The sequence below is a fragment of the Oncorhynchus nerka genome, linkage group LG25, assembly GCF_034236695.1.
Source record: "Oncorhynchus nerka isolate Pitt River linkage group LG25, Oner_Uvic_2.0, whole genome shotgun sequence".
Classification (NCBI taxonomy): Eukaryota; Metazoa; Chordata; class Actinopteri; order Salmoniformes; family Salmonidae; genus Oncorhynchus; species Oncorhynchus nerka.
In genome coordinates, this window is record NC_088420.1 from 58,977,579 (window position 1) to 59,004,056 (window position 26,478).

General features: G+C 44.7%; 1 protein-coding gene across 2 annotated transcripts in view; it reads left to right on the top strand.

The window, feature by feature from the left end:
• LOC115115592 (reelin-like) overlaps positions 1-26,478 on the top strand; it is a 303,739-nt gene that overhangs the window by 118,011 nt on the left and 159,250 nt on the right. For both annotated transcript variants that reach the window (XM_065009916.1, XM_065009917.1), the window contains exon 3: positions 17,145-17,283. In XM_065009916.1, coding sequence (XP_064865988.1) covers positions 17,145-17,283 — 139 coding nt within the window. The remainder of the gene's footprint in view (positions 1-17,144; positions 17,284-26,478) is intronic.

Here is a 26,478-nt window from a genome sequence, read left to right on the forward strand (position 1 = left end):
AGCTTTGAAACACTCACAAGAGCCTCATGAGTAAGGGATGAGTGAGAGGTTGGTGAAAGTTTTTTTTAAATGCAGCTCTACAGACTGTGACTTTGGACATTAAGTGGAAAGTCATTATGCCAATATGAATCAACAATGTCTCATTGTCTCAATTTAGCCTCCTACGTTATTTAATCAAACCCTCAAGATTGCTGGTGTCAATCAACCAACAACCCGCAAACACCCGTTTTCAACCCCATGTCTCTGGTTAGGCTGTCTGTGTGCGTATCTCCATGTGTCCCTGTGTGTATTCATAATTGTGCAGCAAGCCATGTCTCAGTCTTACCATGAGAGTGAGCAGGTCATTGTTCTATGTCATTAATCATAGCAGACAGCTCATAACAGCCCAATCTGCATGTAAGGAGGAGAGGAGGGGGGTGAGGAGGAGAAGAAATAAGAAGGAATAACATCCCCTTAGGTACTCTTCTGGCCGCTACTTGAATTAGGGAATCTAATCTAACATGCAACATTAAATTATGCATGCTAAATAGCAGTGGCATTTGAACCCTCAACATCAACAACTAGACATTGTTATCCAATCAGACTGTTAGTTATGGCCCTGAGTGCTGTTGAATCTGTTGATTCTGTCCCAGTTAGACAGGAAAAATTAGCAAAGTTAACAACTTACACAAAGCTGTACTCTCTACCGGTGTTTCTCAACTCCACCACTAGCAGACATTTGTGTTGTAGCCACTGACAAACTCACCGGATTCAACTCATTGAGGGCTTGATGATTAGTTGACAAGTTGAATCAGGTGTGCTTGTCCAGGGCTACAACAAAAATGTGCGCAGTTGGGGGTACTCGAGGACTGGAGTTGGGAAAAGCTGGTCCATATGAACATTACTACAACCACATAGTATACAAGCTGAGGGGTGGAACAATACATCACAGTATATCCCACTAATACGTATAGAAAAACATACATCTGGGGTCTGTCGATCTGTGCGTGTAGGAAAACTAAGAAACCAATTTGTGTCTTACATGGAACCGCACAGGACTAAAAAAAACTGGAAAATGAATTTAAGAAAGATAAAAACCAAAGAGGGAATGAATGATTGTATTTAAAAAAAATGGTGAGCGATGGGGGAAACCAGGTAGAGCTAGAGAGATGGGGGAACCCATGGAGAGCTAGAGAGATGAGGGACACTGGGGAGAGCTAGAGAGATGGGGGACACCGGGGAGAGCTAGAGAGATGGGGGACACCGGGGAGAGCTAGAGAGATGAGTGACACCAGGGAGAGCTAGAGAGATGGGTGACACCAGGTAGAGCAAGAGAGATAGGGCACACCAGGGAGAGCTAGAGAGATAGAGCACACCAGCGAGAGCTAGAGAGATGGGGGACACCAGGGGGAGCTAGAGAGATGGGGGACACCGGGGAGAGATGAAGGACATCAGGGAGCTCTAGAGAGATGAGTGACACCGGGGAGAGCTAGCGAGCTGAGTGACACCGGGGAGAGGTAGAGAGCTGAGTGACACCAGGGAGAGCTAAAGAGCTGAGTGACACCAGGGAGAGCTATAGAGATGGGGGACACCGGGGAGAGCTAGAGAGATGGGGGACTCCGGGAAAAGCTAGAGAGATGGGGGAACCCAGGGAGAGCTAGAAAGATGGGGGACACCGGAGAAAGCTAGAGAGATGAGTGACACCGGGGAGAGCTAGAGAGATGGGGGACATTGGGGAGAACTAGAGAGAAGGGGGACACCAGGTAGATCTAGAGAGATAGGGCACACCATGGAGAGCTAGAGAGATGAGTGACACCAGGGAGAGCTAGAGAGATGGGTGACACCAGGTAGAGCTAGAGAGATATGGCACACCAAGGAGAGCTAGTGAGATGGCGGACATCAGGGAGAGCTAGAGAGATGAGGGACACCAGGGAGAGCTAGAGAGATGGGGACACCAGGGAGAGGTAGAGAGATGGGGAACACCAGGGAGAGCTAGAAAGATGGAGGGCACCAGAGACAGAAAGAAGAAGTGAGAGTAAGGGAGGGACAGAGAGAGAGAGGAGAAGAATGGAGTGTAGTGGTTCGGGAAGGTTGAAGATGAAAAGGCAGAGTGATGTACTCCAGGACACAGCTGTACTGGGACTTGCTCACACACACTCGCTCACACACACACCCTTGACATCACTCTCCCAATTTCTAAATACACTCAGGCGTAAAATGCAAATACAATAAATATTCCTTTCATGTCCAGGAGAAGAAGAAACTGCACTATTATTCAATGGGAATACAAATCCCAAATGCTTCAGTTAAGCACCAAGCTGAAAACAAAGAGCCCTGCGATGCAATGACTGAGTCCGTCTGTTGGTCTGGGGAGAGGGGGAACGAGACAGAGACAGAATGAGAGAGATAGTCATTTGGTCTTTGTGAAATCCTTATAAAATACTACAAAGCCATAGTGTACATACATGTTGGGGTTATACAGAACAAACTGTTAACTATAACTCATCATTCAGTAATTTGCTTTGATTCAAATTTCAAACATTTTCAACAGATGTGGTATTCTAAACATATATTTTTATTTCACCTTTATTTAACCAGGTAGGCCAGTTGAGAACAAGTTCTCATTTACAACTGCGACCTGGCCAAGATAAAACAAAGCAGTGAGACATAAACAACAACACAGAGTTACACATGGAATAAACAAATGTACAGTCAATAACACAAAAGAAAACGTATATATACAGTGTGTGCAAATGAGTTGAGATTAGGGAGGTAAGGCAATAAATAAGCCGTATTGGCGAAGTAATTACAAATGAGCAATTAAACACTGGAGTGATAGATGTGGTGAAGATGAATGTGCAAGTAAAGATACTGGGGTGCAAAGGAGCAGCAAAGAAAATTACAATATGGGGATGAGGTAGATGGATGGGCTACTTACAGATGGGCTATGTACAGATGCAATGATCTGTGAGCTCTGACAGCTGGTGCTTAAAGTTAGTGAGGGAGATATGAGTCTCCAACTTCAGTGATTTTTGCAATTCATTCCAGTCATTGGCAGCAGAAAACTGGAAGGAAAGGCGACCAAAAGGGGAATAGGCTTTGGGGGCAACCAATGAAATGTACCTGCTGTAGCGCGTGCTACTGCTGGGTGCTGCTATGGTGACCAGTGAGCTGAGAAAAGGTGGGGCTTTATCTAGCAAAGACTAAAAGATGACCTGGAGCCAGTGGGTTTGGCAACGAATATGACGCGTGAGCCAGCCAACGAGAGCATACAGGTCGCAGTGGTGGGTAGTATATAGGGCTTGTGTGAATAAAACGATGGCACTGTGATAGACTGCATCCATTTTGCTGAGTAGAGTGTTGGAGGCTATTTTGTAAATTACATCGCCGAAGTCAAGGATCGGTAGGATAGTCAGTTTTACAAGGGTATGCTTAATGTGAGTCTGGAAGGAGAGTTTACAGTCTAACCAGACACCTAGGTATTTGTAATTGTCCACATATTCTAAGTCAGAACCGTCCAGAGTAATGACGTGTGAATTGCAGGCAGGTGTGGTTAGCGACCGGTTGAAGCAGTGGGAAGCCAAAGAAGGAGAGTTGCATGACATTGAAGTGGGGAGCCAAAGAAGGAGAGTTGCATGGCATTGAAGGCCATCTGGAGGTTTGTTAACAGGGTGGCCAAAGAAGGGCCAGAAGTATACCGAATGGTGTCGTCTGAGTAGAGGTGGACCAGAGAATCACCAGCAGCAAGAGTGACATCACTGATGTATACAGAGAAAAGAGTCGGCCTGAGAATTGAACCCTGTGGCACCCCCATAGAGACTGCCAGAGGTCCGGACAACAGGCCCTCCGATTTGACATACTGAAATCTGTCTGAGAAGTAGTTGGTGAACCAGGCGAGGCAGTCATTTGAGACACCAAGGCTGTGGAGTCTGCCGATAAGAATGTGGTGATTGACAGAGTCGAAATCCTGGGCCAGATTGATGAAGACGGCTGCACAGTATTGTCTTTTATTGATGGCGGTTATGATATCGTTTAGGACCTTGAACGTGGCTGAGGTGCACCCATGACCAGCTCGGAAACCAGATTGCACAGCGGAGAAGGTACGGTGGGATTCGAAATGGTCGGTGATCTGTTTGTTAACTTGGCTTTCGAAGACCTTAGAAAGGCAGGGTAGGATAGATATAGGTCTGCAACAGTTTGGGTCTAGAGTGTCTCCACCTTTGAAGAGGGGGATGACCGCGGCAGCTTTCCAATCTTTGGGGATCTCAGATGATACAAAAGATAGGTTGAACGGGCTAGTAATAGGGGTTGCAACAACTGCGATGGATAATTTTAGGAGAGACGTTCCAAATTGTCTAGCCCAGCTGATTTGAAGGGGTCCAGATTTTGCAACACTTTCAGAACATCAGCTATCTGGATTTGGGTGAAGGAGAAATGGGGGAGTTTTGGGCAAGTTGCTGTGGGAGATGCAGGGCTGTTGAACAGGGTAGGGGTAGCGAGGTGGAAAGCATGGCCAGCTGTAGAAAAATGCTTATTGAAATTCTCAATTATTGTGGATTTATCGGTGGTGACAGTGTTTCCTAGCCTCAGTGCAGTGGACAGCTGAGAGGAGGTGCTCTTATTCTCTATGGACTTTACAGTGTCCCAGAACTTTTTGGAGTTTGTGCTACAGGATGCAAATTTCTGTTTGAAAAAGCTAGCCTTTGCTTTCCTAACTGCCTGTGTATATTGGTTCCCAACTTGCCTGAAAGGTTGCATATTGCGGGGGCTATTCAATGCTAATGCAGTATGCCACAGGATGTTTTTGTGCTGGGCAAGGGCAGTCAGGTCTGTAGTGAACCAAGGGCTATATCTGTTCCTGGTTCTACCTTTTTGAAGGGGGCATGCTTATTTAAGATGGTGAGGAAAGCACTTTTAAAGAAATCCAGGCATCCTCTACTGGCGGTATGAGGTCAATATCCTTCCAGCATACCTGGACCAGGTCGATTAGAAAGGCCTGCCTGCTGAAGTGTTTTAGGGAATGTTTGACAGTGATGAGCCGTGGTCGTTTAACCTCAGGCCCATTACGGACGCAGGCAATGAGGCAGTGATCGCTGAGATCCTGGTTGAAATCAGCAGAGGTGTATTTAGAGGGCAGGTTGGTCACAATGATATCTGTGAGGGTGCCCGTGTTTACGGATTTGGGGTTGTACCTGGTAGGTTCATTGATAATTTGTGTGAAATTGAGGGCATCTCGCTTAGATTGTAGGACGGCCGGGGTGTTATGCATGTCCCAGTGTAGGTCACCTAACAGTGCGAGCTCTGAAGATAGATGGGGGGCCATCAATTCACATATGGTGTCCAGGGTAGAGCTGGGGGCAGAAGGTGGTCTATAACGAGCGGCAACGGTGAGAGACTTGTTTCTGGACAGGTGTATTTTTAGAAGTAGAAGCTCGAATTGTTTGGGCACAGACCTGGATAGTAATGACAGAACTCTGCAGGTTATCTCTGCAGTAGATTGAAACTCCGCCCTTTTGGCAGTTCTATCTTGTCGGAAAATGTTATAGTTAGGGATGGAAATTTCAGTATTTTTGGTGGCCTTCCTAAGCCAGGATTCAGACATGGCTAAGACATCTGGGTTGGCAGAGTGTGCTAAAGCAGTGAGTAAAACAAACTTAGGGAGGAGGCTCATAATGTTAACATGCATGAAACCAAGGCTTTTACGGTTACAGAAGTCAACAAATGAGAGCGCCTGGAGAATGGGAGTGGAGCTAGGCGATGCAGGGCCTGGATTAACCTATACATCACCAGAGGAACATAGGATAAGGGTACGGCTAAAGACTATAAGAACTGGTCGTCAAGTGAATTTGGAACAGAGAGTAAATGGAGCAGGTTTCGGGGTGTGGAAGAAGAGATTCAAGGCATAATGTACAGACAAGGGTATGGTAAGATGTGAATACAGTGGGGGTAAACCTAGGCATTGAGTGACGATGAGAGGGTTTTGTCTCTAGAGACATAATTTAGACCAGGTGAGGTCACCCCATGTGTGGAAGGTGAAACAAAAGGACTAGCTAAGGCATATTGAGCAGGACTGGAGGCTCTACAGTGAAATAAGACAACAATTACTAACCAAAACAGCAATGGGCAAGACATATTGACACTGGGGAGAGACATGCGTAGCCAAGTGATCATAGGAACCAGTAGGTAGCTTGGCGATTTGGAGACACGGCGATTCAGACAGCTAGCGGGCCGGGGCTAGCAGGCTAGCAGAAGGGCCTTAGGGGGACGTTCCGACGGAAGAAGTCTGTTGTAGCCCCCTGGGACGGTTACGTCGGCAGACCAGTCATGTTGGATCGGCAGGGCTCCGTGTAGGCAGTCAAAGGGTCCAGGCCAATTGGCAAAATATGTATTGTAGCCCAAGGAGTGGCTGATGGACCTCTTCAGCTAACCAGGAGATGGGCCTAGCACGAGGCTAGTTCCAGGCTCACTGGTGCTTGCTTCGGGACAGAGACATTAGCCAAGGGGTAGCCACGCAGATAGCAGCTAGCTACCTGCGATGATCCAGGTGAAAAGGTTCAGAGCATGAGGTAGGAAACCGGAGATGTGGCGATAAAGCAGTCCGGTATGCTCTGGGTTGAATCGCGCTGTGCAGACTGGCAGGAGTTGTCCGGGCTAAGGTTAGCTGATGACCACTAGCAGTGGCTAACTGACTACTAGCCAGTAGCTAGTTAGCTGGCTAGCTCCTGTTGGGGGTTCCGGCTCTAAAGTATAGAAAGTAGCAGATCCATACCACATTGGGTGAGGCGGGTTGCAGGAGATTATGTTGAAACGGAGGTTAAAAATATACAAAATATATACGAAGGACAAAAAATATATATACACGGGACAAGACAAAGGCAAATACGTCTGAACTGCTACGCCATCTTGGATGGTCCATGACAATATGTGACCGACCGCCTTTATTTGATCTTATGTAGCAACATTTGAAAATGTGTTTTGTTTTACATTGGATAAAAACAGACACAGAGCTACAAAATGGTATATCATACACTACATTTTAGGAACAATGGGAAAGTAATTCTGCTTTGAAAGTTGCTAAATTTGTTACCTCACTTTTGAGAAAATGGCACTTGAATGTTTGGTACACCTACTGGATAGCTCTTCTTTGTCAACACCCATTCAACACTGTTCACACCCTCTTAAGCCAGCCTCACCCATCTCTTTAAGATTCACATGTGAGGTCATGCTCTAAACAGTGAGTAGTGTAGTAAAGATTAAGACTAAAAGTGGTAAAAGTAATAGGCTACAATAAGGAAAAATTCCAACCTAACAGAAAGTGTCCCTATAAAAATATTTCATAATTATTAGATGCCGCTTACCCAGACACACTTGTCTAAATTGATGGTCATGTGAAAGAAATGCTATAACCCCCAGCCACATTCTGCTAAGTGGGTGGATGTGTCTCTACAGAAGGTACAAATGGTACAGCGAAATTGTAGCAATATCAGAAACAAATGCACAGTATGTACAATAACAATATCAATAACAATATCAGTGATAGATGAGGTCATATGCATACAATCACCCATTCAACACTGTTCACACCATGAGCAGCACGATTACATTTTTTTCATAGCAGCAACGTACGACTGTGTTAGTAGAGAGTCATTTGAATGAAGGCACTACAGATATTGCTGATGACTAGGACCCCCAATGATGAACTGGTCCTTCGAACCACGCATGAACAACATAATCTATATTCGGAGAGCCTGTTTCTGTCCTCCCCTTGACTAGCTGTGTCCAGTCCAGGTGGTGCTTGTACAGGCAGATCATCTAGCGTTGCGCAGCAGCTGAAACATGGTCCCAACTGAGTTTGAAAACAGTACATAGGCATTCAGTGGCCCATTATCAGCAACCATCAATTTTTATTTTTTTTATTTCACCTTTATTTAACCAGGTAAGCAAGTTGAGAACAAGTTCTCATTTACAATTGCGACCTGGCCAAGATAAAGCAAAGCAGTTCGACACATACAACGACACAGAGTTACACATGGAGTAAAACAAACATACAGTCAATAATACAGTAAAAAAAAAAAAAAAAAAAAAACAAGTCTATATACAATGTGAGCAAATTAGGTGAGAAGGGAGGTAAAGGCAAAAAAGGCCATGGTGGCAAAGTAAATACAATATAGCAAGTAAAACACTGGAATGGTAGTTTTGCAATGGAAGAATGTGCAAAGTAGAAATAAAAATAATGGGGTGCAAAGGAGCAAAATAAATAAATAAATTAAATACAGTTGGGAAAGAGGTAGTTGTTTGGGCTAAATTATAGGTGGGCTATGTACAGGTGCAGTAATCTGTAAGATGCTCTGACAGTTGGTGCTTAAAGCTAGTGAGGGAGATAAGTGTTTCCAATTTAAGAGATTTTTGTAGTTCGTTCCAGTCATTGGCAGCAGAGAACTGGAAGGAGAGGCGGCCAAAGAAAGAATTGGTTTTGGGGGTGACTAGAGAGATATACCTGCTGGAGCGTGTGCTACAGGTGGGAGATGCTATGGACACAGAATCCTGTGTTCCAATGGCACGTTGTGACAGCTAATCCAAGTTTATCATTTTAAAAAGATAATTGATCATTAGAAAACCTTTCTGCAATTTTTGCACAGCTGAAAACTGTTGTCCTGATTTAAGAAGCAATAAAAATGTCCATCTTTAGACTAGTTGAGTATCTGGAGTATCAGCATTTGTGGGTTCGATTACAGGCTCACAATAGCCAGAAACAAAGACCTTTCTTCTGAAACTCGTCAGTCTATTCTTGTTCTGAGAAATGAAGGCTATTCCATGCAAGAAATTGCCAAGAAACTGAAGATCTCGTACAATGCTGTGTACTACTCCCTTCACAGAACAGCGCAAACTGTCTCTAACCAGAATAGAAAGAGGAATGGGAGGCCCCGGTGCACAACTGAGCAAGAGGGCAAGTACAGTAGTGTCTAGTTTGAAAAACAGACCACCTCACAAGTCCTCAATTGGCAGCTTCATTAATTAAAAAGTACCCTCAAAACACCAGTCTCAACGTCAACAGTGAAGAGGCGACTCCGGGATGCTGGTCATCTAGGCAGAGTTACAAAGAAAAAGCCATATCTCAGACTGGCCAATAAAAATAAAATATTAAGTTGGTCAAAAAACACAAACATTGGACTCATCCCTGAGTCGCCTCTTCACTGTTGACGTTGAGACTGGTGGGGTCGAGACCCAGGGTCTAAAGCTTAATGACGAGTTTGGAGGGTACTATGGTGTTTAATGCTGAGCTGTAGTCAATGAACAGCTCTTACATAGGTATTCCTCTTGTCCAGATGGGATAGGGCAGTGTGCAGTGTGATGGCGATTTTATCATCTGTGGACCTATTTGGGCGGTAAGCATTGGAGTGCTTGGAGTGTGGATTGGAGTTTGTCTAGGGTATCAGGTAGGTTGGAGGTGATATTATCCATGACTAGTCTCTCAATGCACTTCATAATGACAGAAGTGAGTGCTACAGGGCGATAGTCATTTAGTTTAGTTACCTTAGCTTTCTTGGGAACAGGAACAATGGTGGCCATCTTGAAGAATGTTGATACAGCAGACTGGTCTGCGCATGCTCTGAGGACGCGGCTAGGGATGCCGTCTGCGCCAGCAGCCTTGCGAGGGTTAACACGTTTAAATGTTTTACTCATGTCGGCCACGGAGAAGGAGAGCCCACAGTCTTTGGTAGCACTGTATTGTCCTCAAAGCGCACAAAGACGTTGTTTAATAAACAAATTATACACATTTGGGCAGTCTTGATACAACATTTTGATCAGAAATGTACGGCAGGTGGAGGAGAGTCAGGTGTGTTCTACTGATGCTGAAAGACAAATTCCAGATACAAATATTTTGGCATTATTATACAACAGATAGCCGTAATCACCATCAGACACACCTGGCTAACTTGATGGGTCACCTGGTGAGTCTTTTGTTCAGACATGCTAGCTAAACAATTAAGCATAATCCTAATCCATGGAGGACTAGCAATACGAACCAATTGTCATAGCTAGCTAAAGTTAGCCAAATAGGTTCAATGTTAGCTAGTTAGCTAGCTACCATTAGGCTATAACTAGCAATGCAAATAGCATTCTGCGATAACATTACTACACAGATCATACCCGTAATGTTAGCTAGCAGGCCAGTCATCTAATGTCAGCTAGCTAGCTAACAGTAAGCTTTAACTTGGGGTCTTTTGTTTAGACATGTAACGTAAACTCACGTAAACTAGTACATCGCCTTGGCCCGTACAATTGCCCTTATTTTAGCGCCCCAAAACGTAATACTTCCAGATCAACTGTAATGTCAATACCATTGTAAAGCACAATTTCTCCCCTTTCCACCAAAATCAATTGCATGACCTAAACACTTTTCTGCATAATTCAAGCAGGTAATGAGCCCCGTCTGGTCTTTTTTTATATGGCGGGTGGGGAAGCGAAACTAATGCGTGATAGTGAGAAGGACAATGTCTTGTGGGAAAATAGCTTTTTTTCACTCGATCTGTCCAACTTATCACCTTATCGCCTCTAAAATGTAAATAAAACACCATAAAGAGTTTATATAATGTGTCATTACATACCTATTTGAAGGTTTGTGTCGAATTTGAATCGTGTTTTTAGGGCGGTGCTAAAGTGATCTTAGAAGTAAACAGCGGCTTTGAGAATGATGATCGTATGCAATGATGACGAAAAAAATGACTAGGTATCCCGCCTTACCCCGTCACTGTCCATTTCTTGTTTTTAAATGATGAGAGAAGTGCTACACCTGGTGGAGAGAGATTGTAAGACAGAAATAGTTGCTTTATGCGTGCTGTACGTTACAACATGACACTTCAAGATGTAACGGAGGGTCAGTTTTTTCAACTTTTCTCCAATACTATAGAGCCATTACCATGTCGATCAACGCTTGAATAGAAACCTAGTTCACACCCCCGATTTTGACGTCAACACATTCGCTACAGTCCCATTAGTTTTCTTTGTAGCCTCGTTTGAATGTCGCGGTTACGCACATTTGTACGGAATGGGGTGAGTTTACGTTAGCTAGCTAGCTAGAAAATGAACCATAATCCCAATCCATAGAGTACTAGCAATACAAACCTGTTGTCATAGCTCGCTAAAGTTAACCAAATAGGTTCAATGTTAGCTAGCTAACATAACTAGCTAACTAGCTATAACTAGCAATGTGAAATAGCATTTTGAGTTAACATTACTACACACATCATAAACGTAATGTTAGCTAGCGAGCCAGCCATCTAATGTCAGCTAGCTAGCTAACAGTAAGCTTTAACTTGCAATGAAAACAATGTTCTGACAAAATTAGAAACATATAATATCTGAAATTGTAGCTAGACACTTACATGGATGAATGCTTCACAGGCAGACTGCAACCCCTTTCATTAAATAAGACGTCCTGTGTCATTTCCAGTTACTTCCAGTCACCAGTCACTCTGGTTCATACTGATTGTGTGCAATACCATAAGAATCATCTCAAGCTTTAGCCCCACCCAAGCTCTGACATATTGACGACTCCTCTCTGTCGCTGTCACATCTCTATCATGTCTGTGTGTGTGTCCGTTTCTCCCATAGTTATTTTGCATACAACCTTCCCACAACGTTCTGGGAATGATGTAGGATATTTCCTTGGCTTTGGAATATTGTCAGCACATTTAAGTAACGTGACAAAAGAAAGTTACTTTCTTGCTATTTCATTATTTTAACAGAATGTTTCTTAAAAGTTAAAACATGGTTACATGTAATTACATTTTTGGTAATGTTCTTGGAATTTTCTCTAACTGGTTAGACATTGGGAATGTCCTCAAGTAGTATTGAGAACATTAAGAAACAATGTTCTTGTCACGAACCTTGCCGAAGGTGGTCCCTCTTCCTGTTCGGGCGGTGCTCGGCGGTCGTCGTCGCCGGCCTATTAGCTACCATCGATTCCCTTTCCGTTTGTTTTGGGTTATTGGGTAATTAGGTACACCTGTTTTCTATTAGGGTTTGTTTGTAGGGTATTTAAGGGCACTAGGCCCGCTGGGTATTTGTGCGGGCTTGTTTGTGTTACTCTGTGTTTGATGGTGTGAGTTATTCGTATATTTATTCTCCGGACTATTTTGTCCTGTTGTTTGGACTGGCAACTTATATACGCCCTGTGTGTTGGCGTGACTGTTTTGTTGCGCTGGGGAATACATTGAAAGAAAGACTGAACCCTGCTCTCTGCGCCTGATTCCACCCACCACTCCTAGTTGATCGTAACAGTTCTCCTGTGTGATTTTCAGCATGTTTCCTACAGGTTTCCTCATGGTTCTATTTAAAGTCTTGTTCTCAAATTGTTCTGAGAACGTTAAGAAACATCCTTCTTCTGTGGGAATTCCAGAACTTCAGCATAATGTTTCCAACAGGTTTCCTCATGGTTCTATTTAAATCATGTTTTCAAAACGTTCAGATAGCATTATGAAACAACGTTCATAAATTCCTTCTGTGGGAATTTCAGTATTTTCAGTTTTACCGGTCTGGAAACGTATGGCTTCATCCCAGAACCAATGGCAAACCAAAAACATACTTTCCCATAACTTCCAAGAAACCAAATGTGTTAGCTGGGTTCCCGTTTCCCTCGCCTTTCCTCACTCCGGTGTTCACTAGATTGTGCTACCGTGGCGATGGGAGCTAAGCCTGTATTATGCACCTCTGTGGGGAGCCTCAAATTGCCTGCGGAGTATTGGAGACACATACACCCATGCACACACACAGCACTTGCATAGCCCTGGCGCAGAATTGGACACTTTGCGCTAAAGCTAACTGGGCCGTAATTGCTTTGACTGCGCCTTAATTGCATGTCACGGGACAGCGGGGGAATGTTTCTGAGAGTGACGTGTGTATGAGTATAGGAATGTGAAAGCATTTTTAACTGAAATAGCCTACCCCATCCTTATGCCTGTGTAGGTGTTAGTGTGTCTGCGCATGTATGTGAGAGGGGAATTGTATTGTATATGACATACAATTTTCAAAAATTGTGTGTGTGTGTGTGTCAAAGAGATTACCTGTGTGTGTGTGTGTGTGTGTGTGTGTGTGTGTGTGTGTGTGTGTGTGTGTGTGTGTGTGTGTGTGTGTGTGTGTGTGTGTGTGTGTGTGTGTGTGTGTGTGTGTGTGTGTGTGTGTGTGTGTGTGTGGTGAAAGGAGGGTGTTATTTATGAAGTGTCAGTATACAGGGCTGCTACCAAGTGCCAGACTGTTAGGAGCTGTTCAGTGTGTAATAACGGACTGAGATGTAATCACACATATTTCCCTCTCAATTGATAAGACCATCTTGTACTCTAAAGACTTGTGAATAAATATACTGTTGTATTTGCTGAGTTGAGTACAGAAGTTCATTCACAGTGATCTGTGGAGATTCTCACAACAATAACTGTACTGTATACCGTTACACACTGACTATATTGTATTTGTTAACTATCTTAATTTTCAACTTATCTAGTAGTCTAGTAAATACACTTTGAATGAATTATTTATGGCATTGAGTTCATTTGCAAGCGATTGGGTTCTTGAAGTTTAAAAAAATCACTGATCAGAAAGAGAATATAATAAATTGAATGTTGATTAAGACTGTTGTTGATAGGATTAATGGTATAACGGTTAATGATAACTACTGATGGATTTAATTCAAGAGTCTCTCTATATAATCCAACCCTTAATGGTGCCACCCTTAGATGAATTAGGATAGGATAGAGACTTTTATTTTTTTTGCAGGTGGATCAAATTAATTCAATAAATTAGATCAATTAATTATTCCAGTAATTAATCAGTACATGATCTTGAATATCCATAGCCAAAGTCACAACACTGCTGAATGTCTTATTGCCTCAAGCTTTGTCTGTGTTAGGCTATTGTGTTCCGTTGCCCTGTGTCACGACTTCTACCGAAGTCGGTCCCTCTCCTTGTTCCGGCGACGTTCGGCGATCAACGTCGCCAATGTCTTTTAGCCATCGCCGATCCACTTTTAATTTTCCATTTGTTTTGTCTTTGTTTTCTACACACCTGGTTTCTATTCCCCAATTACATGTTCATTATAGAACCCTCTGTTTCCCACATGTTAGTGTGCGTGTTTATTGACTGTTCATGGTGGTACTTGTCGGCTGGATATGTTTGCCGGGTTATGTATTTACTCCTGTTATTTTCGAGTAACCGGTAGTTCTCAGCAGTTTGAGTATTGTCTGTACACTGGTGCTGTCATGGAATTAAATACCTTGTACACTCATTTCTGCTCTTCTGCGTCTGATTCACTGCACCAGTTAACCATCGCCTGACACCCTGGCTGTCACGCCCTGACCTGAGATATCTCTGTTTTCTTTATATTTTGGTTAGGTCAGGGTGTGATTAGGGTGGGTACGCTAGTTTTTGCATTGTCTAGGGGTTTTGTATTGTCTAGGGTTTTTGTATGTCTGGGGTTTTGTAGGTCTAGGTGATTTGTATGTTTATAGTGGCCTGATATGGCTCCCAATCAGAGGCAGCTGTTTATTGTTGTCTCTGATTGGGGATCATATTTAGGTAGCAATTTCCCTTTGGTGTTTGTGGGATCTTGTTCTATGTTTAGAAGATCCCACCAAAAAGGGACCAAGCAGCGTGTTCAGGGGGAATGGACCTGGGAGGAGATCCTGGATGGAGCAGGACCGAAGGAGGAAATAGAGGCAGCGAAAGCGGAACGGCGACGTTACGAGGAGTTATACCAACGAGGTAGGCCACAGAAACCCCAAGAAAATTTTGGATGGGGGCACATGGAGCAGTCGGCGGAGCCGAGGAGCGAACCAGAGCCCATCAGGGAGTCGGATGAGGAGTTTGACGCAAGACTCCGGAGAGAGGTGCTAGCATTGAGATCGCTGCAAAGCGGGCATGCTGAGGTGCATGTCATCAGCCCGGTGCCACCTGTACCGGTCCCAAGCATCAGGTCCCCAGTACACCTCCACAGTCCAGTACGTCCTGTGCCTCCTCCCCGCACTCGCCCTGAGGTGCGTGTCATCAACCCGGTGCCAACAGTACCAGTCCCACGCATCAGGCCTCCAGTGCACCTCCACAATCCAGAGCTTCCGGCGACAGTTCCCAGTCCAGAGCTTCCGACGAGAGTTCCCAGTCCAGAGCTTCCAGTGACAGTTCCCAGTCCAGAGCCTCCAGCGACGGTCCCCAGTCCGGAGCCTCCAGCGGTGGTCCCCAGTCCGGAGCCTCCAGCTACGGTCCCCAGTCTGGGGTCTCCAGCGAAGATCCCCAGTCCGGAGCCTCCAGCGGCGGTCCCCAGTCCGGAGCCTCCAGCTACGGTCCCCAGTCTGGTGTCTCCAGCGAAGATCCCCAGTCCGGGGCCTCCAGCGATGGTCCCCAGTACGGGGCCTCCGGGGATGATCCACAGTCCAGAGCCTCCGGCGATGATCCACGGTCCGGTTCTACAAAGGCGGATGGATCAGCGTAAAGAGGGTTAGCGGCGTCCAGAACCAGAGCCGCCACGAAGGTAGATGCCCACCCAGACCCTCCCCTATAGGTTCAGGTTTGCGGCCGGGAGTCCGCACCTTTGGGGGGGTACTGTCACACCCGAGATATCTCTGTTTTCATTATATTTGGTTAGGTCAGGGTGTGACTAGGGTGGGTACGCTAGTTTTTGTTTTATCTAGGGGGGTTTCATTGTCTAGGGTTTTTGTATGTCTAGGGTTTTGTAGGTCTAGGTGATTTGCATGTTTATGGTGGCCTGATATGTTTCCCAATCAGAGGTAGCTGTTTATCGTTGTCTATGATTGGGGATCATATTTAGGTAGCCATTTCCCTTTGGTGTTTGTGGGATCTTGTTCTATGTTTAGTTGCCTGTCTACACTATTCATATTAGCTTCACGGTTCGTTTTGTTGTTTTGTTAGTTTGTTCAGTGTTCATTCTTTTAATAAATTAGAATGTACGCATACGACGCTGTGCCTTGGTCTCATTCGTATAATGGACGTGACACTGGCTGTGTTCCATTCTGATCACTCCCTGTGGTCTCCAACGAAAGAAAGATTGTTACATTTACATTACATTTAAGTCATTTAGCAGACGCTCTTATCCAGAGCGACTTACAAATTGGTGCGTTCACCTTAAGACATCCAGTGGAACAGCCACTTTACAATAGTGCATCTAAATATTTTAAGGGGGGGGTGAGAAGGATTACTTTATCCTATCCTAGGTATTCCTGAAAGAGGTGGGGTTTCAGGTGTCTCCGGAAGGTGGTGATTGACTCCGCTGTCCTGGCGTCGTGAGGGAGTTTGTTCCACCATTGGGGGGCCAGAGCAGCGAACAGTTTTGACTGGGCTGCGCGGGAACTGTACTTCCTCAGTGGTAGGGAGGCGAGCAGGCCAGAGGTGGATGAACGCAGTGCCCTTGTTTGGGTGTAGGGCCTGATCAGAGCCTGGAGGTACTGAGGTGCCGTTCCCCTCACAGCTCCGTAGGCAAGCACCATGGTCTTGTAGCGGATGCGAGCTTCAACTGGAAGCCAGTGACATTGTGTGACATGATGTCATTCCCTTGATGAAATAATCTCATGACAAGGCAGTCATCAATAAGAGCACCATTACACCGTGTCAAGGAGGGATGGAGGACTGAGAGTTAGCAGATTGTCACGGCATCAGAAGGGAGGAAGGCGGGAGGGATGGAGGAAGAAAAAGGTGTGGGAGGGAAGATAGGAGTGAGAGAGGATGGGAGTGAATGAAGGAAGGAGGGAGGAGGATGTCAGGTCAGCGGTGCAGAGATGACCCATACATCAGGTAGCTCCACCTGGCTCCTCTCCTCTGAGCGTCTTTAGTCTCCTCTGTGTGCCCCCAGCCTGATGAAAACGTTGCATTTAGTAATTTGTTGGAGCATTGTATCTTATTTCTTTCATTACTTTTCTGTTCTGCACACATACAAGTTACTGGATGTGTGCACAACATTTCCTAACAAGCCCCATTCCACTTCAAACATAGAATAGCCCATTTTCACTGAAGGCTTACGTCTGTTACTAACACTCTATGCCTCCTCTTACTCTCTCTCTCTCTCTCTCTCTCTCTCAATATATCTCTATCCCTCACCTCCTAACTTTCTTTTCCAATGTCTCTCTAATCGCTCGTTCTTTCTCTCTCTGCTCTTCTCTCAGGTGTGATGCCGGAGCAGCGTCAGTTTAGGACTCAGTTTGTGTGTAGTGTTGTGGCGTCTCACGTCAGCCACCAGCCCTCCACCAGTCTCAGCTTCGTCTGGATTGCTCCTCCACCCAGCACCGGCTGTGTCAACTTCCTGTAAGTACTGTACCACAGTTGATAGGCCTTTTACACATATTTGTTTACCATAGAACAGCTTTATATAGGGCTGATAAAGACTTCTAGTAGTCTTGCCAAACAGACAGAATATTATTTTGTTGGTCAGGAAATAACTTTTAAATTGAGTTTGTGGAGTTTTAAAACAGTATAGAAACAAAAGGGTACATATCCTTAATATGAGAATCAATGAATGGAATCTATTAACTAATGTGTTCCTAAAGTGACCCGCTAACTACAGTGATCTGCTAGCATCAGTAACGGGATGGCCCATCTCTCTCCAGCCATATCCTCTCAGACAGGAAGAGAGGATTATCTTGATCCGACTGCATCATGTTGACAGGAAACAGGGAGGGGACAGAAAAGTGTGTGTCAGGATGTGTGAGTGTGTGTTTGACAGCAGGTAGTGTTTGTGTGTCCTTCTCTGGGCTTACTTGGCCTCACAATGGGACTGGTGCAGTGTGTGTTTGTTACTGTCCGCATCCTTTAGGGGGAGATGGAAAGGTCTCCATCCTTTGATTCAGCGGTCTTGCTGTGTGTGTTTGGCCTAGTTTCCTCATAGATTGTTCCACTATCCCCCTTCCTACTGGGACACACCTTCCATATAACAGCTCTGGAATTGTGTCCCAATGGCATACTGTTTTCTATGTAGTGCACTGCTTTTGACCAGGGCTCTGGTTAAAAGCAGTGCCTTATATACAGTAGGGATAGGGTGCCATTTGGGACACACATGGACTCTCTGTCAGACAGGAATGTATTTGCCGTTCTCTCTTGTAGAAATAGAGCCATGACAGCAGGGTGATCATATTTCTACTGGGACTCTTATGGTGGGCAGTCTGAGGTACACTGCTGGTCAGGGACAGCGAGGAGTTGTGATTTAGGTGTCTAACTGTGTGCTCTGGACTCTGAGGGAAGTTAGAGGACTGGGCCATGATAGATGCTATCTGGAGTTAAAGAGCCAGTCCTGATGTCTTACTACCTACTTCAGTACCTACCTACTTCTACCTACCACCTGAGACCTGTGGACTAGCTGACATTTACTTATGCTTGATCACACTCACTTCCTCTCTCTTTCTTTTCTTTCTCTCTTTCTCTTTCACAATGTTTCTATGTCTATCTCTTTCTTTCTCTTTCTTTCTCACTTTTTCTCTCGTGACTGTAAAACTCTCTCCATCTTTTTCTGTCTTCCTGAAGTTTTCCATCTGTTTCTTCAATGCTCTGGGAGAATTCGCCCTATTCTTGCCTGATTTTGAAAAGGGTAAAAGGTCATCGAGTAGCGGAGGCCAGGAGAGATAATGTGGAAACAAATGAGCTTGTATGAAGACTCTCTTTCTCCACTTGCGCGCCATCAGGCAATTTAATTTTACAGGGTTAAAAATAAATGTGTAAAGTTATGAAAACAAATGTAGGTAGTCGTGTAAGACATTTTATAGAGAAAAGGATAAGTAGCTTACCATTTTTAAATATCAACATCTAATTCAAAAGGGGTGTGGTTTATTTAAAATCCCTTAAGAGCACCGTGCCAGTGCTAGAGATGACAGGCGGGCTTGCAGGAGGCCCTCAGTGCATCACAATAGGGCCCCGGGCCCCAGCAGGATGACCTTATCAAGTTCAGACAGTCATACTCCAGCAGTCTCCGGACTGCTACACACACACTCAGCCACTTATCCCTCTGTCTGACCACTCAGCTCTCTCAGCACCAGACCCGGTTCCAGATTTACAGCTCCTGTCGAAACCAGCACCCTGTGTCTCTGGCACGGGACAGCCCAGGTCTAGTGAGCCAAGTTGGGGCGAAGGCAGCAGGCGAGCCCCATGCTCCACAGGCTGGGGCCCAGGAAAAATCAGCTCATGTCCCAGGCCCCTGACTTGTCATTTCGGTTGATGTCACATCATCCACTATAGCACTTCAGACAAAACAGTTTGGATCTGTTTTCTCAGTGTTCTTTTTTGGTGTGTCTTGGGTTCTCAATCCATTCCCATCAGAGTTTGGTTAATAAAATTTTACTGGACCTATAATGCCTCAATTCGGTGCAAATGTTCACCTCCACCCTTATCCCCTACCCTGCACAATCCTGTCCACAAGTCACTGAATCACGCACACCTGTCCATTATTCCCACTGATTAGTATTTGTATATATGTGCCCTTTGGTTTTCATGGTCTTGTCGATTATTGTTCCAATGTCCGTTGGTGCGTGGGAGTACCTGTGCTGTTGGCTTTCGTGCAGATGATTATAGGTCTCGTCCCGTGTGTTAATCATTGTGCGCGTGTGTTATTTATTGAAGGTACTCCTCTCTCTTCTGCTTGGGTTTCAACCATGCGTTTTGTGTTCATGTTTGTTTGGTCTTCGTCCCTGTGCCCTTACACGGCATGTCGTAAAAATCCATATTACGCATTCCTGCGTCTGTCTCCCGGATCCTTCATACCGACGTGACATGTGTGAATTAAATACCTGTAATAGCCTAACCTGTGTCCTTCACAAGGCTAGAGCTGAGGTGCCTCTCCCATGCATTACTATGAAGCCAGTAACAGTTTTATGTGCAATATTGTATGAGTGTTCCTGGTGACAGATTGTCATCAGACAGACAGAGTGATGTAGTGTTGTGACGTTACTGTGGAGGAAATTAGTTTGCTGTGTGGCTGTAAATTATACTGCTGAGAGAGAGAGAGAGAGAGAGAGAGAGAGAGAGAGAGAGAGAGAGAGAGAGAGAGAGAGAGAGAGGCCAGTCTGCCCCAGACATCTGTGTGAATTAGTGTGAGCATATTCAGTGTGTAGGAAAAGGTCTGACCACTAGAGGCAACAGTGAGTGCATTCAAGTATGTTTTGGTTTTGCTAGGGCGTTGTGGACTGGTATGGTGGGTGGGCGTAAGCATCTGCCTCTAACCCTAACCCTAACCTCTGATTCCAATTTTTATTTAAGTTTTATGCCTAAAGTTTTATGCCTAAACTAAACCTTAACCCTTACCTAAGTTAATGCTTAATACAGCAAATGAAAGATAAACTTCTTCTTAGTCTACCCATCGTGTCCGATACAGCAAAAGAACAACATATGATTATGTTAGGTCATAGCCAAGTCAAAAAAATTCACAGCCAAAAAGCTGAAATATAGATCAAATGAATTACTAACCTTTGATGATCTTCATCAGATGACAGTCATAAGACATCATGTTACACAATACATGTATGTTTTCTTCGATAATGTGCATATTTATATCCAGAAATCTCAGTTTACATTGGCGCGTTACGTACAGTAATTTTGTGATTCATAAACATTGAAAAGATAAAGTGTAATTCACAGAATTAAAGATAGACTTCTCCTTAATGCAACCGCTGTGTCAGAGTTCACATTTTTTTATGGAAAAAGCATAATCTGAGAACGGCGCCAGAGAAATATCCGCCATTTTGGAGTCAACAGAAGTTAGAAATAACACCATAAATATTTACTTACCTTTGATGATCTTCATCAGAAGGCACTCCCAGGAATCCCAGTTCGACAATAAATGACTGATTTGTTCCATAAAGTTCCATAAAGTCCATCATTTATGTCCAAATAGCCACTTGTTGTTAGCGTGTTCAGCCCAGTAATCCATCTTCATGAGGCGCAGGCACTTCGTCCAGACAAAAACTCAATGTTCTGTTACAGTCCTTTAGAAACATGTCAAACGATGTATGGAATCAATCTGTAGGATGTTTTTAACATAAAACATCAATAATGTTCCAACCGGAGAATTCCTAGGTCTGAAGAAAAGCACTGGAACGAGAGGTAACTCTTTCGGGAGCACGCGTCACGAGCCTGAGACACTCTGCCAGACCACTGACTCAAACAGGTCTCATGAGCCCCTCCTTTAAAGTAGAATCCTCATTCAAGTTTCTAAAGACGGTTGACATCTAGTGGAAGCCGTAGGAAGTGCAACTTTATCCATATCGTGTTTTTGGTAGGCCAAGCTTTGAAAAACTATAAACCTCAGATTTCCCACTTCCTGGTTGGATTTTTCTCAGGTTTTCACCTGCCATATGAGTTCTGTTATACTCACAGACATCATTCAAACAGTTTTAGAAACTTCAGTGTTTTCTATCCAATAGTAATAATAATATGCATATATTAGCATCTGGGACAGAGTAGGAGGCAGTTCACTCTAGGCAAGCCATTCATCCAAAAGTGAAAATGCTGCCCCCTATCCCAAAAAGGTTTGAAGAAACATGGATGAAGGTCTAATTCTACCGTGCTGCTGTGAGAGCTGGTAGAACAAAATACTTATACATTCTTCTCATCTTGTCTTTGTGTGTTGGGGGTGTTGTTGTGCACACACACACACACACAAGCAGGCATCTGCAGGGCTGGAGATTGCATTACTGCATGTGTGCCTTACTCCCAAAGTGCTCCTCCAGGGAGAGGGGTGTGGGTAAGTGTGATGGCATGCTGTGAGCCTTACTCCCAAAGTGCTCCTCCAAGGAGAGGGGTGTGAGTATGTGTGATGGCATGCTGTGAGCCTTACTCCCAAAGTGCTCCTGCTGTGTGCATGCTTGCTTTTATAAAAGTGTTCATATTTAAAGTGTGTGTGTGTGTGTGTGTGTGTGTGTGTGTGTGTGTGTGTGTGTGTGTGTGTGTGTGTGTGTGTGTGTGTGTGTGTGTGTGTGTGTGTGTGTGTGTGTGTGTGTGTGTGTGTGTGTGTGTGTGTTTATGCAAAACCCAAGCAGGTCAGACACACTTGTAAAATAAAGGAGGTGTAAAACTAAAGACAACATCAGACACACACCAGAAACAAAAAACATCTCGCTAGATTGTTTGCTTAAAATATACTCCTGCGAATCTTTCATGCTATTGCTTATGTCTGTATCTTTTTCCCGTTAAATTTACAACCGCGGAAATGTTTTTAATGACCTGTCAAACACGCCCCGGTAATGGCTGCAATGGGGTCAATGGAATCCATTGTCTTTTCGTTGCATCAATATAAATGCTAAAGCTTTGTCTGCGATTTAACGCACCCGTCTCGACACTTACATGAGATGAAAGAGAACTCCATTTTGATGGGTGTTCATTTTTTGTGGAATTGAAAAAAGTAATAATTTAATACAGTTTAATGTTAACAATTAGATGCACTGAAATTAAAACATCTCCTGAAAATGAACACTAGTGATCTTGTCTGATCTCAACAAACAATATAAAGTATGTTTAGATAGATGTAATCTAGAGCCAAGCGTGTTGATTTTTAATCTGAGTGTATCCTGCTATTGACACACTTGTAAAAAAAAACATGTATTTTTATTTTATTTCACCTTTATTTAACCAGGTAGGCCAGTTGAGAACAAGTTCTCATTTATAACTGCGACCTGGCCAAGATAAAGCAAAGCAGTGCGACAAAAACAATAACACATTGTTACACATGGGATAAACAAACTTACAGTCAATAACACAAAATCTGTATACAGTGTGTGCAAATGAAGTAGGGAGGTAAGGCAATAAATAGGCCATAGTGGCAAAGTAATTACAATTTAGCAATTAACACTGGAGTGATAGATGTGCAGATGAGGATGTGCAGGTATAAATACTGGTATAAATACTGGTGTGCAAAAGAGCAGAAAAAAACAAATATGGGGATGAGGTAGGTAGTTGTTTGGGTGGGCTATTTACAGATGGGCTGTGTACAGCTGCAGCATTCGGTAAGCTGCTCTGACAGCCGATGCTTGAAGTTAGTGATTTTTGCAATTCGTTCCAGTCATTGCAGCAGAGAACTGGAAGAAAAGGTGGCCAAAGTAGGTGTTGGCTTTGGGGATGACCAGTGAAATATACCTGCTGGAGCGCGTGCTACGGGTGGGTGTTGCTATGGTGGCCAGTGAGCTGAGATAAGGCGGAGCTTTACCTAGCAAAGACTTATAGATGACCTGGAGCCAGGGGGTTTGGCGACAACTATGTAGCGAGGACCAGCCAACAAGAGCATACATGTTGCAATGGTGGGTAGTATATGGGGCTTTGGTGACAAAACGGATAGCACTGTGATAGACTGCATCCAATTTGCTGAGTACAGTGTTGGAGGCTATTTTCTCAATGACATCGCCAAAGTCAAGGATCGGCAGGATAGTCAATTTTACGAGGGTATGTTTGGCAGCATGAGTGATGGAGGTTTTGTTGCCAAATATGAAGCCGATTCTAGATTTAATTTTGGATTGGAGATGCTTAATCTGAGTCTAGCCAGACACCTTGGTATTTGTAGTTGTCCACATATTTTAGGTCAGAACCGTCCAGAGTAGTGATGCTGGACGGGCGGGCAGGTGCGGGCAGCGATCGGTTGAAGAGCATGCATTTAGTTTTACTAGCGTTTAAGAGCAGCTGGAGGCCACGGAAGGAGTGTTGTATGGCATTGAAGCTCATTTGGAGGTTTGTCAACACAGTGTCCAAAGAAGGGCCAGATGTATACAGAGTGCTGTCGTCTGCGTAGAGGTGGATCAAAGAATTACCCGCAGCAAGAGCAACAACATTGATATAAACAGAAAAAAAAGAGTCAGCCCAAGAATTGAACCCTGCGGCACCCCCATAGAGACTGCCAGAGGTCCGGACAACAGGCCCTCCGATTTGACACACTGAACTCTATCTGAGAAGTAGATAGTGAACCAGGCGAGGCAGTTATTAGAGAAACCAAGGCTGTTGAGTCTATCGATATGAATATGGTGATTGAGTTGAAAGCCTTGGCCAGGTCGATGAAGACTGCTGCACAGTATAGTTTTTTTATCGATGGTGGTTATGATAGGGGGGTTGCAGCAATGGTAGCGGATCATTTTAGGAAGAGAGTGTCCAGATTGTCTAGCCCAGCTGATTTGTAGGGATCCAGATTATGAAGCTCTTTCAGGATATCAGCTGCCTGGATTTTGGTGAAGGAGAAGCTGGGGGGGGGGGCTTGGGCCAGTTGCTGGAGGGGTGCAGAGCTGTTGGCCGGGGTTGGGGTAGCCAGGTGGAAAGCATGGCCAGCTGTAGAGTGATGCTTATTGACATTCTCGATTACCGTGGATTTATCGGTGGTGACAGTGTTTCCTAGCCTCAGTGCAGGGGACAGCTGAGAGGAGGTGTTCTTATTCTCCATGGACTGTACAATGTCCCTAAACCTTTTGGAATTAATGCTGCAGGATGCAAATTTCTGCTTGAAAAAGCTAGCCTTAACTTTCCTAACTGACTGTGTATATTGGTTCCTGACTTCCCTGAAATATTCGAAGCTAGTGCAGTGCGCCACAAGATGTTTTTGTGATGGTCAAGGGCAGTCAAGTCTGGAGTGAAACAAGGGCTATATATTATTTAAGATGGTGAGAAAGGCCCTTTTGAAGAACAATCAGGCATCCTCTACTGCCGGGATGAGGTCAATACCCTTCCAGGATACCCAGGCTAGGTCGATTAGAAAGGCCTGCTCGCTGAAGTGTTTTAGGGAGTGTTTGACAGTGATGAGGGACCACTGACCCATAACAGATGCAGGCAATGAGGCAGTGATCGCTGAGATCCTGGTTCTTATACTTCCGGCGCCGACAGAGATGGCCGCCTCGCTTCGCGTTCCAAGGAAACTATGCAGTTTTTTGTTTTTTTACGTGTTATTTCTTACATTAGTACCCCAGGTCATCTTAGGTTTCATTACATACAGTCGAGAAGAACTACTGAATATAAGATCAGCGTCAACTCATCATCAGTACGACCAAGAATATGTTTTCCGCGACGCGGATCCTGTGTTCTGCCTTACAAACAGGACAACGGAATGGATCGCATGCAGCGACCCAAGAAAACGACTCCGAAAAAGAGGGAAACGTAGCGGTCTTCTGGTCAGACTCCGGACAAGGGCACATCGCGCACCACTCCCCAGCATTCTTCTTGCCAATGTCCAGTCTCTTGACAACAAGGTTGATGAAATCCGAGCAAGGGTAGCATTCCAGAGGGACATCAGAGACTGCAATGTTCTCTGCTTCACGGAAACATGGCTTACTGGGAAGACGCTATCCGATGCGGTGCAGCCAACGGGTTTCTCCACGCATCGCGCCGACAGAAACAAACATCTTTCTGGTAAGAAGAGCGGCGGGGGCGTATGCCTCATGACTAACGAGACATGGTGTGATGAAGGAAACATACAGGAACTCAAATCCTTCTGTTCACCTGATTTAGAATTCCTCACAATCAAATGTAGACCGCATTATCTTCCAAGAGAATTCTCTTCGATTATAATCACAGCCGTATATACCCCCCCCCAAGCAGACACATCGATGGCTCTGAACGAACTTTATCTAACTCTTTGCAAACTGGAAACCATTTATCCGGAGGCTGCATTCATTGTAGCTGGGGATTTTAACAAAGCTAATCTGAAAACAAGACTCCCTAAATTTTATCAGCATATCGATTGCGCAACCAGGGGTGGTAAAACCTTGGATCATTGTTACTCTAACTTCCGCGACGCATATAAGGCCCTGCCCCGCCCCCCTTTCGGAAAAGCTGACCACGACTCCATTTTGTTGATCCCTGCCTACAGGCAGAAACTTAAACAAGAGGCTCCCACGCTGAGGTCTGTCCAACGCTGGTCAGACCAAGCTGACTCCACACTCCAAGACTGCTTCCATCACGTGGACTGGGACATGTTTCGTATTGCGTCAGATGGAAATATTGACGAATACGCTGATTCGGTGTGCGAGTTCATTAGAACGTGCGTTGAAGATGTCGTTCCCATAGCAACGATAAAAACATTCCCAAACCAGAAACCGTGGATTGATGGCAGCATTCGCGTGAAACTGAAAGTGCGAACCACTGCTTTTAATCAGGGCAAGGTGTCTGGTAACATGTCCGAATATAAACAATGCAGCTATTCCCTCCGCAAGGCTATTAAACAAGCTAAGCGTCAGTACAGAGACAAAGTGGAATCTCAATTCAATGGCTCAGACACAAGAGGCATGTGGCAGGGTCTACAGTCAATCACGGACTACAAGAAGAAACCCAGCCCAGTCACGGACCAGGATGTCTTGCTCCCAGGCAGACTAAATAACTTTTTTGCCCGCTTTGAGGACAATACAGTGCCACTGACACGGCCTGCAACGAAAACATGCGGTCTCTCCTTCACTGCAGCCGAGGTGAGTAAGACATTTAAACGTGTTAACCCTCGCAAGGCTGCAGGCCCAGACGGCATCCCCAGCCGCGCCCTCAGAGCATGCGCAGACCAGC